Raw genomic sequence first — 16,527 nt, 5'->3', positions numbered from 1 at the left:
CTTCAAATTGCCATTCCAGCATAAACGAAGAAACTTATTTGATGATTAGCTTAGTGTTGGACGACGTTTCAATCACTCCCTTACCCCAATTTTTATTAAAATTGGAAAGAGTTCAAATGAAATAAAGAGATTTAAGGACTACCTGTTATAGTGGAAACTGCAGGACAAGCTGAAATTTTGGCTGCACGACACATTGAGTTGTAAATTGCTTACTGCCCACATATAATCAAGGGGATCTTGAAGAGATTTGAGAGATGTAATGTTAAAGAAGCTTTTGTACTAGGAAAACATAGCCACACCACATGCATCAAAAGAAATAATCTGAGATGTGCTATATTAAATTTGAAAATTAATTGAAGAAGAAACAGTATAATATCAATTTGGTAAACGAAAATTTCCAGCATTATAGATGGGAATGATCAGCAATGGCTGGTTTAAATTCGTTCAGCTCTAAATTTTGCACACCACGGACTATTGCGGGTGAAATATGTACCGTATTGGTGAATTGTTCATTTTTCATCCCTTTTTTTTTTCTTGGTCTGAGAAATTCAGTCGGATGCTGAGTTGAAAATTCTCCAGATTCTGGTTCTGTATCCGACCGACATGAGTGCGAGCTCCCAAAGCATGTTTAAAATGCTCCGTGGACTTAGCTTGGATCCAGGTATTTCAGACCAGTTCACAGATACTTCAATCATAGGAATGCCAAAAAATTTGCAGAGATAAACCAACTCAACATCAAAGCACCACCTGCAGGAAGTGAATCCTTAGTAGGTTAGTCCTGATCAGAATCAGCAATTTCATGGAAGCACAAATCAGAGATGAAAGTTTAATATAGCTGCTGAAAATGATTTATCATCAAGTGTATCATCAAGTGGAAGGATTAAGAAAGAGAACGGGAAACAAAATAAGCCAACAAAGTTCATTTGTTGCGGTTTTGCTCTCAGATTGAATGCAATCAATTCCACTATACTCACTGATTTACCATATTATTTCTGGTGTGGTCGCATGCTCCTAAAAGAGAGCGGGATCTACTCCGTATGACATGATAATCCAAACTAAAACCTCTAATAAGCAGTCGTGACTTAAAGAGAAAATATTGTAGAAGATCTTACCTCTTCAAACGAATGTTGGAAAACAGCTTCCTTCCAGCTGATCTCGTAAACATCTTAAAACCACACTGCATATAATCACAGTGATTGAAAGTCAGGAACAAAAAATGAAGCTTAGCAGCTTCAGCCAGTTGTTGGCATGAATCCGCACTATATCTGCATTACTGCACAGCAACATAAGCACAGAGATAATGGCACATATATACTAAGGAGCATATGCACGCAAACAGTGAGAAGAATCACCTGTGTATCCCGTATTCCAGGACCAGCAGTTAGAAGAACCACAAGATGAAAACCCTTCATCAAGAAATTGCGGTACCACTTCCTCTGAAAATTGAGAGAACCCATCAAATAAAAAATAAAGCTTAAATGATGAAGCTGAGATAACTGCAAGAGCAAAACTAAACTGTCGCCAGAGCCTTCTCCTCAAGATGAGCGCGGGAACCAAATGCAGCGATAGGAATATCAGATATTCTAATGCTTGGATCTCTTGAAGCTTCCTTCTTAACTACTGCATGGATCTGGAGGAGAAAAAAAATCATCTTGAATAACTATCACATTTTTGGAAGTCAGGGCTTTCGCTTACATAAGCTAACTTCATTGAAATAAATTGCACTTGAAAATGGATTGGTTTGTCGAAACCTGGTTTTCAAGTTTTTCTAGGTCAGTAATTTTGGTTGCTCCATCAGCATCCAGCATTAGAAGTAGCTCACCACGTGAGTGAAGCATTCCCTGCTTGATAATACCTTTTAGAAAGTGAGTCTCACAAATTGCCATAAAAAATGGTGTAAAGAAAATAGTAACCATACAAGTGTTGCAAACAAAGTGCGAAGTCCAAACTCACCTTTCTAATAGCTTCCCCTTTTCCATGATTTCTTCCAAGAAGTATAACCCTCACATTTTCGACAGAGTACTTCCTAACAAAATTAAAAGCTACACCTTTTGTTCCATCGACACTCCCATCATCAATTATTATCACCTATACAAGTCAAATGATTATATCTTCAGCAAAGGCAAAGCACACAAAGCATGATCAATTCAGCTTCATGCATTATATAACACCAGACCTTTCCATTCCTTTATCTCAGATGGATGGAGATGGGAAAACAATGAGCATTTATATCTTTTTAATGAGTTTCTATTTCTGTTTTAAAACAACGTAAAAATAAGCTTCCACCTTTGTTTAGTACGAAACAAAATCAATTTCTATGATTTATGTTTTTAAAATTTTTTTATTTAACCTAATTTCTATGATCTATTATACATTAAAAATGCTCAACCTGTTCTTAAGAAAACCTCAAACTTGGAACGAAGTTTCAGACCATTATCTTATCTCCTTTACAAATTATAAATTTACAAAAAGCATGACAAAACCAATTACCCTTAGTTTAAAAAAACATTCCTACAAAGATAATTTTGAAACATTAATGAAAAGTCAAAGATACTATTGCAAAGCATGACAAAACCAATTACACCCTTTGTTTAAAAAAAAACATTCCTACAAAGGTGATTTTGAAACGTTAATGAAAAGTCAAAGATATTATTGCAACTTTTGAAACAATAGGGGTATTTTTTAAATAATGAGAAGAAAAGTTCATTGCTTCAGTGTAATTTTTGTAATTTAGCCAATTTTATTTCATAATTTGGCTTCAGAAACATAATTCATCAGATAAACTAAAGTCTAAATAAATTTGAACTAAACATTATTAGATTTCAACTTTGGTGTTTTAAACAGTTTGTGTTCTGTAAGAAGTAGAACAAGTCTTCATTACAAAAATAGATTGAATCAAAGCAACAAGTTTCAACAACATTCACAGTTTAGTAGAGGAATGCATCATCCACAGTTCAGGAGCCGAAAGCATCATCTACAGTTAATAAAGTTTGAAAGGAAGAACCAAGGTTTTGTGGAAGTTTGCTTCTTGTGCGATAATATGAGGTATTTGGTTCGAATGGAACAGAACATTCGAAGATAAGTCTAGTGACTTCCTTATATTTCCCTGCTTCTTAGTAGTGACTAGTGTCATAGTTATAGCCAATTCTTTTGTAATTACTCCCTTCTAAAGATTCTTCCAGATGGGAAGGTATTTTTGTAAGTAGCTGCTTTTGGGAGCGGAATTCCTCTTCCCCCAACCCCGTAGGTTGTCTTTTCTTTCTCTTAATACATAGCTACAGGTTTCTTATTAAAAAATATAAAAATACAAAGAAGAAGAATATATCAAGGTATCACAAGCAATAAAATATTGACATGTAGAGTTTCATAAGCAACAAATCAACAATACAAATTTTCTTAAAGTTGTCCCGATCAATGCTCATGAACAGAAACAAGAATAAAAGACACAGATGAAAAAAAGAAAATACCTCATAGGAATATGACTTGTCCTTTGCAGCACGTTGTTGAAGATAACTAAAACACAAAGGAGGAATGAGATTTTACTTTGTAAGTTTTTTAGGTCTACTAATATTTTCCATGAATTAGGAAAGATTGTGGCCTTTAAAAGTTGAGAAACATGCTCTTCACATCTTACTTTGCAAGTCGTATCTAGCTAAGTAGAGACTATTACCACAAAATTGAAAAATCCAAGAATTCAGAAAAATCTGAGTAGACAGGATTGGTATGCAGAGAAACCAATGTCAAAGAGAGCTAATAGGTATAAAAGACAAGAAGTAACAATATTTATATGGAAAGAATGAAATGCTTTATGTAATGTTTCAACTTACTTGATGGTTTCCTCGAGAGCTCCATGAAGCCTGTACTCTTCATTGAAAGCAGGGACGATCAAGGACATATACTTCTCAGCTGGATCGAAAATTGAGGGGCAAGGAACCTAAGGATTCAAGAAACTTGCTATCATGCATTCTAAAAACCACTTTGCATCGATTTTGATCCAAATATTACAAACATAAACATGATGTAATATCATTGCAATTTTGGAGCCCTTCCGTATTTAGGCAGTTTCTACAAGGACCCCTTTTATTTTATTTTATTTTTTTTCATTGCATTATTCTTTTTATGAGTTTGCTTATTAATTTTACTTAAAAGAATATTTTTTTTCTTATTACGGACTACTTGATGCAAATAAAATAAAAGTTTTAGTTTCAATCCTACTAAATATGGATTGACATTTACTTTGCGTGCGATTTATTTCTTGGCAAGAACTACAGTGTTCAATCCCTGCCTTTCTCTACTTAGCTTACAACATCGAACATCCTAACCAAACCTCTTACCACACTCTACAGTCTACCCGCTTTGAATTTTCACCAATTAAAAATCAAGCTCAAACTCAATATCTGGTGTGCACCCACTATTGGCTAGCCGGGTGTGAAGAGGATCCATTAGGTGCTGGCAGTGGTTGTTAAGTCGCAGTAAAATGTTTTGTTTTTTTTTTTTCTAATGAGTTGTTAGGCAGTAGTAAATTGTAAGAGAGTTTTGTTTGTCTGATTAACTGGGGTTGCTTTAGATAATTTTTAGAGTTGGAGAACTGCAAGACTTCATGCCTTAAATAATTGTACTCATTATCTGAATAATTTAACGAAAAGCGTTCAAGAAATTTTCCTTCCCCTGTTATCTTTTGAGTATTAGAGCCTTACAAAGGCCTACAAAATGTCGATCACTTTCTCAATCAGGCAAGATCAGATTGCTAAAATCCCATAAGTCATGGAGCTAATAAAATCAACAACTGAACATCCTGTGGCAGAAATCTGGGTCAAAATCTTAGGAACCATATACTGCCCACTATTAACTGCTGAAGGAACCTCAACTCAGGCTGTCCTGGTTCAGCGTTCAAGTTGCTTACATTGAGGTTGTAACACAAGTCTTCAATAGACTTCAGAAGGGCTTTGAAGAGGACTTAAGATTACATCGGGAACCCTCAAACAGAATTGAACAAGACCAAGTGCACCACTGATTACTGGAGCAGACAATGGGGATTTTAACCCCAAAAGGTACTAAATTCATCTTGTCGAACTGAAAGTTCAGTGGAAAAATATAGTCTATAATCACAAAGGATGAAGAACCTACTGCTTTGCTTAAAAACAAAGCTTGGAATCTATTTCCCCTCTCATCAGAATTAAATATCATTGGGAATAAATGGGTGTTCAAGGTGAAACTAAACTCAGATAATCCCTGCACAAGCTAAAAGCCAAGTTGGTTGGGGAAGGATAGGAATCAATGAAATGGTTAAATCTTCAACAATCTATTTTTTTCCTTTTTTGATTTTTTATAAGAAACAATTTCATTGATGCCATGAACTTACAAAAGATGGGGAGTCCCCAGTAGGGGGATCTACAAAGGACCTCTCCGATTAGAACTGAGGAAATAAAAGCTACAGGACCTCTCCGATTAGAACTGAGGAAAGAAAAGCTACAGTAATGAAAGAGTGCAAAACATTTACACCTGGTCACAATCACAACCAAACTAACTATAGCCTCAAAAAATCTATTGTAGGTGAGTCTCTTATATGGAAAGATCCTTAGCTTTCTTTCTAGCCAAAGAATCCAGCAAAATGTTCTAACAAAGTATTCCCAAAGAAGTTTCTTTTTCTTTTCGAAGGGATGACCACCCAAAGTGTATGCTAGGAATATGTTAGGCCCCAATTGTACATACATATGTTAGAAAGACTAAGAGAGGGCAAGGAAGTGTATTTGGGACCGGGTGAGAGTTAGTTTATTGAAAGGAGTTGAGAGTGGGGTCCACAAAGGTTGGGGGGAGGAGTGAGGTTTATATTGTGGGAGGGGCTAGGAGAAAGGGAGGGAAGTCAAAGAGTAAACTTCTCAAGAGTGAGAGGTAGGAGAGGAATCAATCATCTGAGATCGAGGACTGTGATTGTAGGCGATATTGTACTGTTTCTTTGAGTAATAATAAACGATACCTTTCATATTGGTATCAGAGCTTCACCCTAGGAAAATTTGGAAAAATTGCACAGAAGAGGATGCAGAAGATCTATGCGGTTGATGTGGAGGTCTCGAAAATGAGAGTTGAAATTCTAAGATCGACCTAAAATCAGGGTATCACCAGATTCAGATGAACCCAAGTGATGTGGAAAAGAGTGCATTTCGCACGCACGAAGGTCATTATGAATTTTTAGTCATGCCCTTCCGTTTGACTAATGCTCCATCAACCTTCCAAGCACTGATGAACCAGATATTTAAACCGTATCTGAGAAAATTTGTGCTAGTATTTTTCGATAACATCTTGGTGTATGGTAAAGACTTAGAGGAGCATGCGAAGCGTCTTGATTGTGTGTTAACTATTCTACGTGACAATGAGTTGTATGCTAACAGGAATAAATGCCAGTTTATGAGAGGGAAGATTGAGTATTTAGGGTATTTAATTTCCAGTAAGGGGGTGGAAGCAGATCTGGTAAAAGTTAGAGCTATGCTTGAATGGCCAACACCCACTTACATAAGGGAATTGAGGGGTTTTTTGGGACTCACTGGATACTACAGACGTTTTGTGCAAAATTATGGGAGCATCGCAGCATCGTTAACACAATTGTTAAAAAAAGGAGCTTATGATTGGTCCGAGGCTGCTCAAGAGGCATTTGAGAAATTAAAAAATGCTATGGTAACATTGCCTGTTCTTTCTTTACCCGATTTCAGTAAGCCCTTTGAGGTGGAAACCGATGCTTCTGGTTTTGGTTTGGAGGCTATATTGATGCAACAGAGGAGACCAATTGCTTACTTTAGCCATACTTTGTTTACCAGGGATCGCAACAAGCCAGTTTATAAGAGAGAATTGATGGATGTTGTTAAGGAAGTTCAGTGATGGCGTCCATATTTGTTGGAGTAGAAGTTTATGGTTATTACAGATCAACATTCTCTTAAGTATTTGTTGGAGCAGCGCGTGTCTCAACATAAAAAATGGTTATCAAAATTGCTTGGGTATGATTTTGAAGTACTCTATCATCCAGGGGTGGAGAATAAGGCAGCTGATGCTTTGTTTAGGAAGCTAGAGGAGGTGGGATTAGCTAATTTGACAGTTCCTACGTTGTTGGATATCGAGGTGATCAAAGAGGTGAAAAATTATCCTAAGTTGCAGGCGGTGGTACAAAAACTACTCACTGATGAAGATAGTGTCCCTCACTTTTCAGTGTAGCAAGGTGTATTGAGATTCAAAGGAAGAATTGTGCTTTCTAAGACTTCCACATTGATTCCTACCATCTTGCACACATACCATGATACGGTGTTTGGGGGGCACTCGGATTTTTTGCGCATTTATAAGCGCTTAGTAGGGGACTTGTATTGGGAGGGAATGAAGAATGATGTGAGAAAGTATGTTCAAGAGTGCTCTATTCGTCAGCAAAATAAGGCTCTGGCCATATCTCTAGCGGGGTTGTTGTTGCTCTTGGCTATCCCCAATGCTATTTGGGAGGACGTTTCAATGGATTTCATCGAAGGATTGCCCAAATCACATGGTTATCATGCTATCTTGGTTGTGGTGGACCGCTTATCTAAATATAGTCATTTCATTGGACTTAAGCATTCTTTTTCGACTAAGGTGGTAGAAGATGTGTTTGTTAAAGAGGTAGTCCATCTACATGGCTATCCTAGATCCCTTGTCTCTGATCGTGACAAAGTCTTTTTAAGTAAATTTTGGCAAGAATTGTTTAGGCTAACAGGGACTTAAACCGAAGCACAACTTACCATCCCCAATCGGATGGACAGACAGAGGTTGTGAATATGAGTGTGGAGGTCTATCTGCGATGTTTCTATGGGGATCGACATAAACAGTGGCATGCTTGGTTGCACTGGGCAGAATATTGGTATAATACCACGTTTCACATTTCCATTGGAATTATGCCATTTCAAGTTGTGTATGGTCGACAAACTCCAGCTTTGATCTACTATGGAGAGCAGGCTACCTCTACTTCTAGTTTGGATCAGCAACTACGAGAAAGGTATGTAATGTTACGTGTTTTGAAGGATCATTTGGCAGCCGCTCAAGGTCGGATGAAAAAGTTTGCTGATAGGAGGAAGAGGGAAGTTGAATTTGTTGTTGGGGATCATGTCTATTTGAAGCTTCATCCATATCGTCAGACTTCGGTGGCTGGCCAACGGAATGAGAAATTGTCTCCCAAATATTTTGGGCCATAACAGACTGTGGATCGTGTAGGGACATTGGCTTATCGATTGTTGTTGCCCACTGGGGCAAACATTCATCTCGCGTTTCATGTTTCCCAGTTGAAGAAGGCTATGGGGCCACGGCAAGAAGTTCAATCGATCTTCCACCGTTGTTTGATAATATGGAATGGCTTACTAAACCAAAAGAGGTTTTTGGTTATCGCAAAAATCCTTCTACAAGGCACTGAGAAGTATTGATTGGTTAGGAGGGCTTGCCACAACATGAAGCTACTTGGGAAGTATTTGAAGATTTTCAGCAGCAATTCCCTGACCTTGAGGACAAGGTGAAGTTGGAGGCGGGAAGTAATGTTAGGCCCCAAATTGTACATACATATGCTAGAAAGAATAGGAGAGGGCAAGGAAGTGTGTTGGTGGGACCACAAGTGAGAGATAGTTGTATTGAAAGGAGTTGAGAGTGGGTCCACAAGGGTTGGGGGGAGGAGTGAAGGTTATATGGTGGGAGAAGCGTAGGAGAAAGGGAGGGAAGTCTGAGAATAAACTTCTCGAGAGCGAGAGATAGGAGAGGGATCGATCGTCTAAGATCGAGGATTGTGATTGTAGGCGATATTATACTGTTTCTTTGAGTAATAATAAATGATACCTTTCAGAATATCTTTGGAGCCTGTGGTAGGTCATCTTCCAATGAAAGGAAATCTGCAAGTGGTTTCAAAAAATCCTTGCAAAAACACAATCTGTAAGGACTGATGATATGATTCTTCAACCATCAAATCATCCCTGCCAATTACCATATCAGCAACAAGAGACCTAGGCTTTGCTCCTTTTTCTTTTTTCTTTTTCTTTTTTTTTTTCTTCTTCTTCTTCTATTTTGTTTTTGATTAGTGAGGATGGGACATGAACCAATTGGCATTCTCTTTTCTACGGGAAACAAAAATCATAAAAAAGAAATTGGATATAAATAGCTCGTTTTTCATGGATAGTTTAAAACAGATTTGTATGTGCTTCTAGAAGGTTATGTGGACCTAAAAGAAACCTGAACATGAATGCGAGCTACACAAGGCCTTGTATGGTCTAAAACAAGCTCCAAGGTTCGAAAGGTTAAGAACGACTTCTATTAAGTTTGGGCTGCATGACTCAAAACGGATTCTTCCATATGTGTGTTCAAAGAAGCTACAACTCGTTTTAATCTCATTCATGTTGGTAATATATTAATTAGAGAAAATACCAAAGCAATGATGAAAGAGCCCATTACAGATTGGAACAAACTCCTTGTATTGAAACATCTCGGTATGTATTACCTTTTGGGATTATAAGAGATGGAATTACATTTTAGAAGCATTTGGTCGGCAGACTGTCTTTCCTAGCAATATTCGGGACTTTCTTTCTCTTGTGTTCAATGTGAATCCATTCAAAAAGGAAAGGGAAACACATAGGCTAAACTCCATCGGCTTTTTTGTAGTCTATATGGCTTGCGCGAAATGCCAGCATTTCTACAGACAAGGAACAAGATCTCCAACCTATCCTATCCTCACATCAACTACTTTTTTATCCCTGTCATGGTGTAAATTGAGCGCACAATTTGTAAAGCTATGAAGGTACATATAACATACAATCCTACGATCAAATTCTAGATTGTTTGACTAAACCACTAGCTGCCTATAAATTCAACTTCTTCAAAGACAATCTTGGAGTGATTGAGAGTCGATTTTAAACGTATAATTTAATCTTTCAGGCGATGATCAAAAAGTGTTACCCGTTTCAACGAGTTTGGGTCCTCGAAGATTGCTGGAGCTTCAACGTGCCTGAAACAAATCAACAACGAATGAGCACAACAAAAACCTCATCTAAACAGGTATATGAGAAATTGCAATTCAAATCAATGACGAATGCTGCAGTAGCGTACTGGTGATTGAATCTCCTCCTGTAAGCTTCAATGATGACAGCAGATATCAAACCTACTGCAATACAAAGAGCAAGGCTAATCAAAATGAACAGTATCGTCCATGGATACTCCATTCTGTAGCTCAAATTGCAGCGGAAGCCAAGAGAGGTTGGCGCTACTCCGCCCTTCAGCAGTCAACAACCGGAGTTTGTAGAAAGATTAAAAAAAAGGAAGAAAAGCTAAATTCAAATTTATTCTATTATGTGAAGAAACGAAACAACCAGCCCGTCTAGCTCAGTCGGTAGAGCGCAAGGCTCTTAACCTTGTGGTCGTGGGTTCGAGCCCCACGGTGGGCGTTACATTTTTTTGTTATTTCCCTGAACCAAAGTGTGGGCCTGTGAGGCTTTTAATGCTCTTTTGTATATTGGGCTTGGCTATTTTTCCTACATATTAGACTTTCTTTTTTCTTTTTTTTTTTTGGGTTAAAAAACCACTCCTATCCCTAAACTTTTGTAGAATATCATTTTAATCGATGAACCTTGGTTTTTAACGATTTAGTCCCAATACTTTAGGTTTTGTAACAATTAAGTCCATGAATTTTATATGTAAATTTGGTTCTTGTACTTAAAATTTGTAACGATTTATTCCCTATTGTTAAAATTAATGTTAAGACTTAATGAGATTCTTGCCTAAAGTAAATAGATAAACTAATTATATAATCAATATTTACAAATTACAAAGTATCTACATCATGAAATAATAAAATCGATATTTAATTTTCATGATTCTTTTACGATAGGGACTAAATACTTTTATATTACTATCACATAGTAAAGTTCAAAGTCGAGATATCCAAGGGTGAGGCAGGATCGGGATGTCATTCCCTATCTCCATCCTCGCTCCCCATTTCATTTCTCATCCCGTGAAATTCCCAACGAGGATCAGAGCGAGGATCGAAAAATTTTTTCTGTTAATTTTTTAAAAAGAAAAACCAATTAATTTAAAGGGGCAATTGCAACTTTAATTATAAAAAAATGGAAATTTGGAGCGTGTTCCTTGTTTTTGCTTTTTTGCAAACATGAAAAATTCTACCCATGTGGGCATAATTCACTGACTTCCGCCTGGAATTTGATTGCTATCTGATTTCTATATGATTATTATGTGATTGTTATCAATCTTTGGATTGTTGTCTGATTAGTATTTAATTCCTTTTTATTCTTAGACGCATAGTTAGTTATTTTTTATATTTTCGGTCGATTGTCTTCTAATTGCCTTCTGATTGCCTATTGATTACCCTTGGTTTTTGATATTGCCTATTGATTGAGTATTATGATAGGGGTAACACATATCAATTAGATAACAATCATATGTCATCAAATAGAAATCACAAAATACTTAATATCTAATGAACAATCACATAGAAATCACATGGTAATCAGAAAGAAATTACAAAGTACTTAATTTCTAAGAAAAGTCATCAAAGATGACAATCAAGTAATAATCATATATATATATCCTAAGACAATTAGGAAATATTTAATATCTCATGCAAATCAAAACTCACACCTAATATAATTGATTTGGAAATGGAGAAAAGGAAAATTTAGGGAAGAATCTGAAACCGCATTAGAAGAAAAAGGCAAATAAATATTTTTTTAAAAAAAATCAATATGATGTGGTTTGGTTCTCACCATCAAAATTGGAAAAGGTGAAAATTACTACAAAAAAAGTATTAGTTCTCTAAAAACAAACCTAGACACCAAAAAGAAAATAAAGAGAGTTTTTTCATATGTATATATATATATACTGTCTCTTATACACATCTAGATGTGTATAAGAGACAGTAAATAAATAACTTGAAGTCACTTCTTTGCTTTTTAAAATTGTATTTGCATACAATTTTTCTAATTAAGATAAATTTTAATTAAATAATTAACTCCATGACTAAATCATATTATGATTTATTTTACATAATAATTGAAAAAGATAAATTACTCAAATTTTGGCCTAAAAAAATTAATCAACTTTTTTAGTAAAAAAATAAATATAAATCAAATTATTCATCTATATAATTTAAATTTAAATAATTAATTTAAATATATCCATTATCTTAACCAATAAACAATCAAAATTTAAATTTAAATGTAATATTTATGTAATAATAATATAACATTAAATAATTATACTAAATAAATAAATAGAGACTAATCGATGCGAGAATGGGACATGGGCAATGGAGAACGCATTCCTCGTCCCCGTCCCCGTCCCTGTTTAGCTCATAGAAAAATTTTTCTCCCACCCCCTCCCTCATCCCGCCTAATCGGGGAATCCCTATCCCATCCCCAGAAATTGGACATTTCTAGTTCAAAAACTAAATTGTTACAATATTGGAAGTAATTTACAAAATCATAACAAATTAAAGTTTATGAACAAAATTGTTACTAGCTTCTAACTTCTATTACAATAAAAGATTATTAATCCAAGTGGCTTCATGGCAAGGATGATGAAATACATAGCGATTTGAGTGTAAATATTTGAGGCATCTTTAGTAAATAATGATAAATTTTTGTTAGGACTTACGACAACAAATCTATGTATATTTATTGAATGAAACACATTGTCTATCTTTGGTCTAAAATTGAATGATTTTGCCAATGGTTTTCCATTCAAGAAGCCTTATACAAATGAGTAGTATATGCTCAGAATTGTCTACATTTCTACTCATACAAAATTATATATACGTCCTAATCATTCTCTCTTTTAGACAAAAAAAAAAAAAAAAAAGTATCCTTTCAAATAGATTTAACGTCAATCCTTTTCCATCAAATTTTAAGGAAGTAGTACCTATTAAGATTAAATAAAACTTTCCATACTTTACAATCAAGTAATATTGTTTACCTTAGAAATAAGCTCCTTCCCACGTGATTATATTTTTCTTTTCACTTAAAAACAAATTAGTTATGTACCATTGAAGTCATTAATTGATATTGTTTATCTCTAAGTCGAAGGTTCAATTCTCCATCATACAGTTATTGTACTAAAAAAAATCAACATAATCCTATTAATCTTTTAACTATACTATTTTGAGCATAACTCCCTATTACTATAATTTCAAAAGTTAATGTTTCGATATTATCTAAGTGTCAAATGATTCGTTATCAAATTTAAGTATCACCATTGTCATATGTTTATTCAAAGCAAGTGAAGTGAAACTTTTCTACAATTTCTCAATTCCAAATAATGCTGTCTCCTTATCTCTTTCAACTAATTCAAACCCAAAAAGAGAGAAAATTGAACAAGTTGAAGCTGACAAATTATGATTCACTGAAAATTCTTCATTTCTTAGGAAAATAATGATACCCCATTAGGATAAAAATGCCTGCAGAGAAGCGTAACCATACACATGAAAGCTTCCATTTTATTCAAGTGGTGGTAGTGGTGTACTTGATCATGATGACTCGTGGTGCGATAAAGCTCACTGAAAAGGGGCCCTCTCTCTCGACATGATTAATGCCATGGAGTTCGGGGAATCCGAAAAAGCTAAGTCTTCTTTCTTCCTTCCTTCCTTCTCTCTTTAATTTCTTAGACCACAAAGTTATTATGGTGCTGCAGGATTTTGACCTCACTGTTTTTAATTGTACCACCACTCACATGCATCAAGTGTTTGATATAATGCCACAGAGAAAAAAGAAAAGTAGGAAATTAGAAATTTCGTTGATTTGTTCCAATTTCATTAATGGGTTTTGTCTGAATTATGAAATGAATGTGATGTTTTTGGCGTTTGGATGAATCTATTGGGGATTTGACACTTCATGGTATGTGAAAACAATTTTGTTCTGGGACTCTGTGGATTTCAGTTTTAGCATCTTCTGGGATTGCAATGACACTGTTATATGCTAACATGCAAACATGCAATGTAATTCATAGCTAAGTAGAGATCTTTAAGGAATTACTAAAGAAGAACAGAATTTGGAGATAAAGATTAGGAAAGGGAGTGAAATGGGGAAAAGGGCAGGGATTTTGTGGTCTGTAGATGCAAAATCTTCATAATTTATCTGTAAGTACATAGAGAATTCCATGTTGGTGAAGAGTGGATACTCTTCCATTTCAACTTTCACAAAGCAAACTGTGTATACAATCACAACAAAGACAGATATGGGCACAGAGAAAATGTATACAACCAGTATAAGAAGTAGTCTGACTAATCTTATTCATTCTACGGTACAAATGTTCATCTTGGAAAAAAAAGGAAAAGGAAAAAGAAGAGGAGTGTGAACAAATAAACCAATTACCAATTACCAATCAATCCCTTCTGCTTGGCTAATATTGATTATGATGGAGGAAAATGAATAACAATATAATTAGAGGAGAGGCTAATAAGCCATTGCAACAGGAGGTACAGCAAAGCTGATGGTTCTCTGATTAGGCATAGCGAGCATAGCAGTGTGATCCAAGAAATCTTTAAGAGCAACAACAGATTCCAAAATAGTTCTCAAATCATCAGTACAAGAAAACCCAAAACACCCTTCCCTTCTAACTGCATAAACATAAAAAGTTATGCACCCTTTTCTGAATTTGAACCGAGCCATCTCACATCCACTTAGCCCTCTAATCATCTTCTTGTTCACTTCGCCTAAAGGGATTTCTGTTGGCCAAACACGATCTATGGCTGTTTTCATGGTCTCATTTTCAAACACAAAGAGAAGAACTTTGGATTTCTTAGTGCCAAGTCCTAGAGTGAGGGTGTGCCAAGCATGGTGAGCAAGGATTGTGAAGTTTGTAGGAATGAAAGCTGTGGCTGATGGGAACGGCGGTTTGTGGCCGGAATTTCTGGTGGTAGCCGGAAAAGAGAGGAGCTGGAGGAGCTCTAGAGGCCTAGCTCGCCGGATTGTAAAGGATTTAACAATGAATTGGCCACCAAATCTAAGACCCTTTACATCAGAGCTTGGCTTGAAAGAGAAATCAGAGGCTGATTTTGTGTTTTGATCATTTGGGTGTTGATGTTTTTGCTTCTTGTTGTTCTTCTTGCTCTTCTTTTTCTCTGTTTCTTCCATGTCTTGTTCTTCTTTGCGCCCTTCTTTCTTCTCCTTCGTGGTGATGGGTTTTGTTGTTTCTGCTGATTTCATAATTAAAAAACCAATCTTCTGCTTTTCATGGTACAATCAACTGTGTGATGTGTCTCCTTTATTAGGCTTCCTTTGTTTCAATTCAAGATTTTTTACTGTTTAAAAAAAAGGAAAATCATTTTATTTTCCTCAAGTTGAGCCAAAATTTCTCTCTCTTATTCCACTGATCCCTTTGTTTAATTTATTTTTTCTATAATACACATATATTGTATAATAGAATGATATAGAATTCTAAAAATGATTAAACCTGCTGTTTATTATCTACACATCAGATATTCCTCCATTATTTTAATTGACATTATCAATATATTTAATTGTTGAAAGTGGTTGGGGTTGGGAATTATAATATAAAGTTAAATTAAGGTCTTGAGTAACCATCTTTATTCTTATTTGGCCACTTAGCTTAATGATGATGAATTTTTCCATCCTTAACTAATGAATTGTTAACTTAGAAACATCACAACTCATAAAGATAGAAAGAGAGCAAGATGGTGTTGCACAAAGTCGTTATCAAATGTTGTATCAATATCACCGTGTTTGGTGGGAATTAGATCCTAACCATTAGTACCTAGATCAGATTCCCATTCTCTAATATTAAATTTTAGTTTTTAAATTTGAATTACAAGTTTCATCTTCAAGTTTAAGATTGTCTACCAAGTTTTTTTTTTTTTTTAAATCTAATATATAATACGTTTTGAATTTTGAATGGTACTATAAAGGTCCTAGAATCTTCAATTTTATGTGATCTACTTACATTTTTTTAATTCTATTTGTTAAGATCAATGATTTACTGGACATAAAATTGAGTGTTTGTATATTTATTTAACGTTTTTAAAAGTTTGAGAAAATACTAGACACAAACGTGTGACTTCAGTAATTTTTAGTTTTTAACTATAAACTCATTTAGTAGCTATTTCATCTCATTTTTTACATTTTTTTTCTTTTGTAATATTATTGTTCTTCCTAAATTTAGTGGTAAAGTACAAATACGTTGTTAGGGACTTCTAGCATAGAAATTTATAAATAATATTGGTTAAAATACCATTTTGATTCTTGTACTTTAAAATTTGTAATATTGTTGTTTTTTCAAAAAAAAAAATTACAAAACAAATACTTTTGAAAATATTCATATAAACTATGCAATATTTGTTGTAAATACTTCTCTTGAAGAGATGCATCGAGAAAATCTTCGATACACCTTAAAAAAATAATATGAAAGCTAACTGGGTAAACAAACTTGGGTGACAATGCGACATTTTATTTTAAAAAATCACAAAATACAAAATAGGTGCACACACATTTGGCATAGTGGCTATGATAGTGCGAGTTTTGC

The 16,527-nt window shown here is 35.0% G+C and overlaps 2 protein-coding genes and 1 non-coding gene across 3 annotated transcripts; 1 reads left to right on the top strand and 2 right to left on the bottom strand.

Annotated features, from left to right (window-relative positions):
• Positions 1–260: 260 nt before the first annotated feature.
• LOC120079719 (dolichyl-phosphate beta-glucosyltransferase-like) lies at positions 261–10,272 on the bottom strand. The gene is made up of 10 exons (XM_039034052.1): positions 10,090–10,272; positions 9,940–9,988; positions 3,828–3,934; positions 3,468–3,513; positions 1,954–2,088; positions 1,752–1,841; positions 1,517–1,630; positions 1,353–1,436; positions 1,113–1,177; positions 261–747 (listed from the first exon to the last, which is right to left on the bottom strand). The coding sequence occupies exons 1-10, from the start codon at positions 10,200–10,202 to the stop codon at positions 549–551; spliced, it is 1,002 nt and encodes a 333-aa protein (XP_038889980.1). The 5' UTR covers positions 10,203–10,272; the 3' UTR covers positions 261–548.
• Positions 10,273–10,351: 79 nt separating this feature from the next.
• Positions 10,352–10,424, top strand: TRNAK-CUU. The gene has a single exon. It is a non-coding gene; the product is annotated as a tRNA-Lys (tRNA).
• Positions 10,425–14,102: 3,678 nt separating this feature from the next.
• LOC120079488 lies at positions 14,103–15,355 on the bottom strand. Its single transcript, XM_039033690.1, has one exon. The coding sequence runs from the start codon at positions 15,192–15,194 to the stop codon at positions 14,442–14,444; it is 753 nt and encodes a 250-aa protein (XP_038889618.1). The 5' UTR covers positions 15,195–15,355; the 3' UTR covers positions 14,103–14,441.
• Between the last annotated feature and the right edge of the window lie 1,172 nt (positions 15,356–16,527).

Source organism: Benincasa hispida, chromosome 6, assembly GCF_009727055.1.
Source record: "Benincasa hispida cultivar B227 chromosome 6, ASM972705v1, whole genome shotgun sequence".
Lineage (NCBI taxonomy): Eukaryota > Viridiplantae > Streptophyta > Magnoliopsida > Cucurbitales > Cucurbitaceae > Benincasa > Benincasa hispida.
This window is presented reverse-complemented; position numbering and strand designations above follow the sequence as displayed.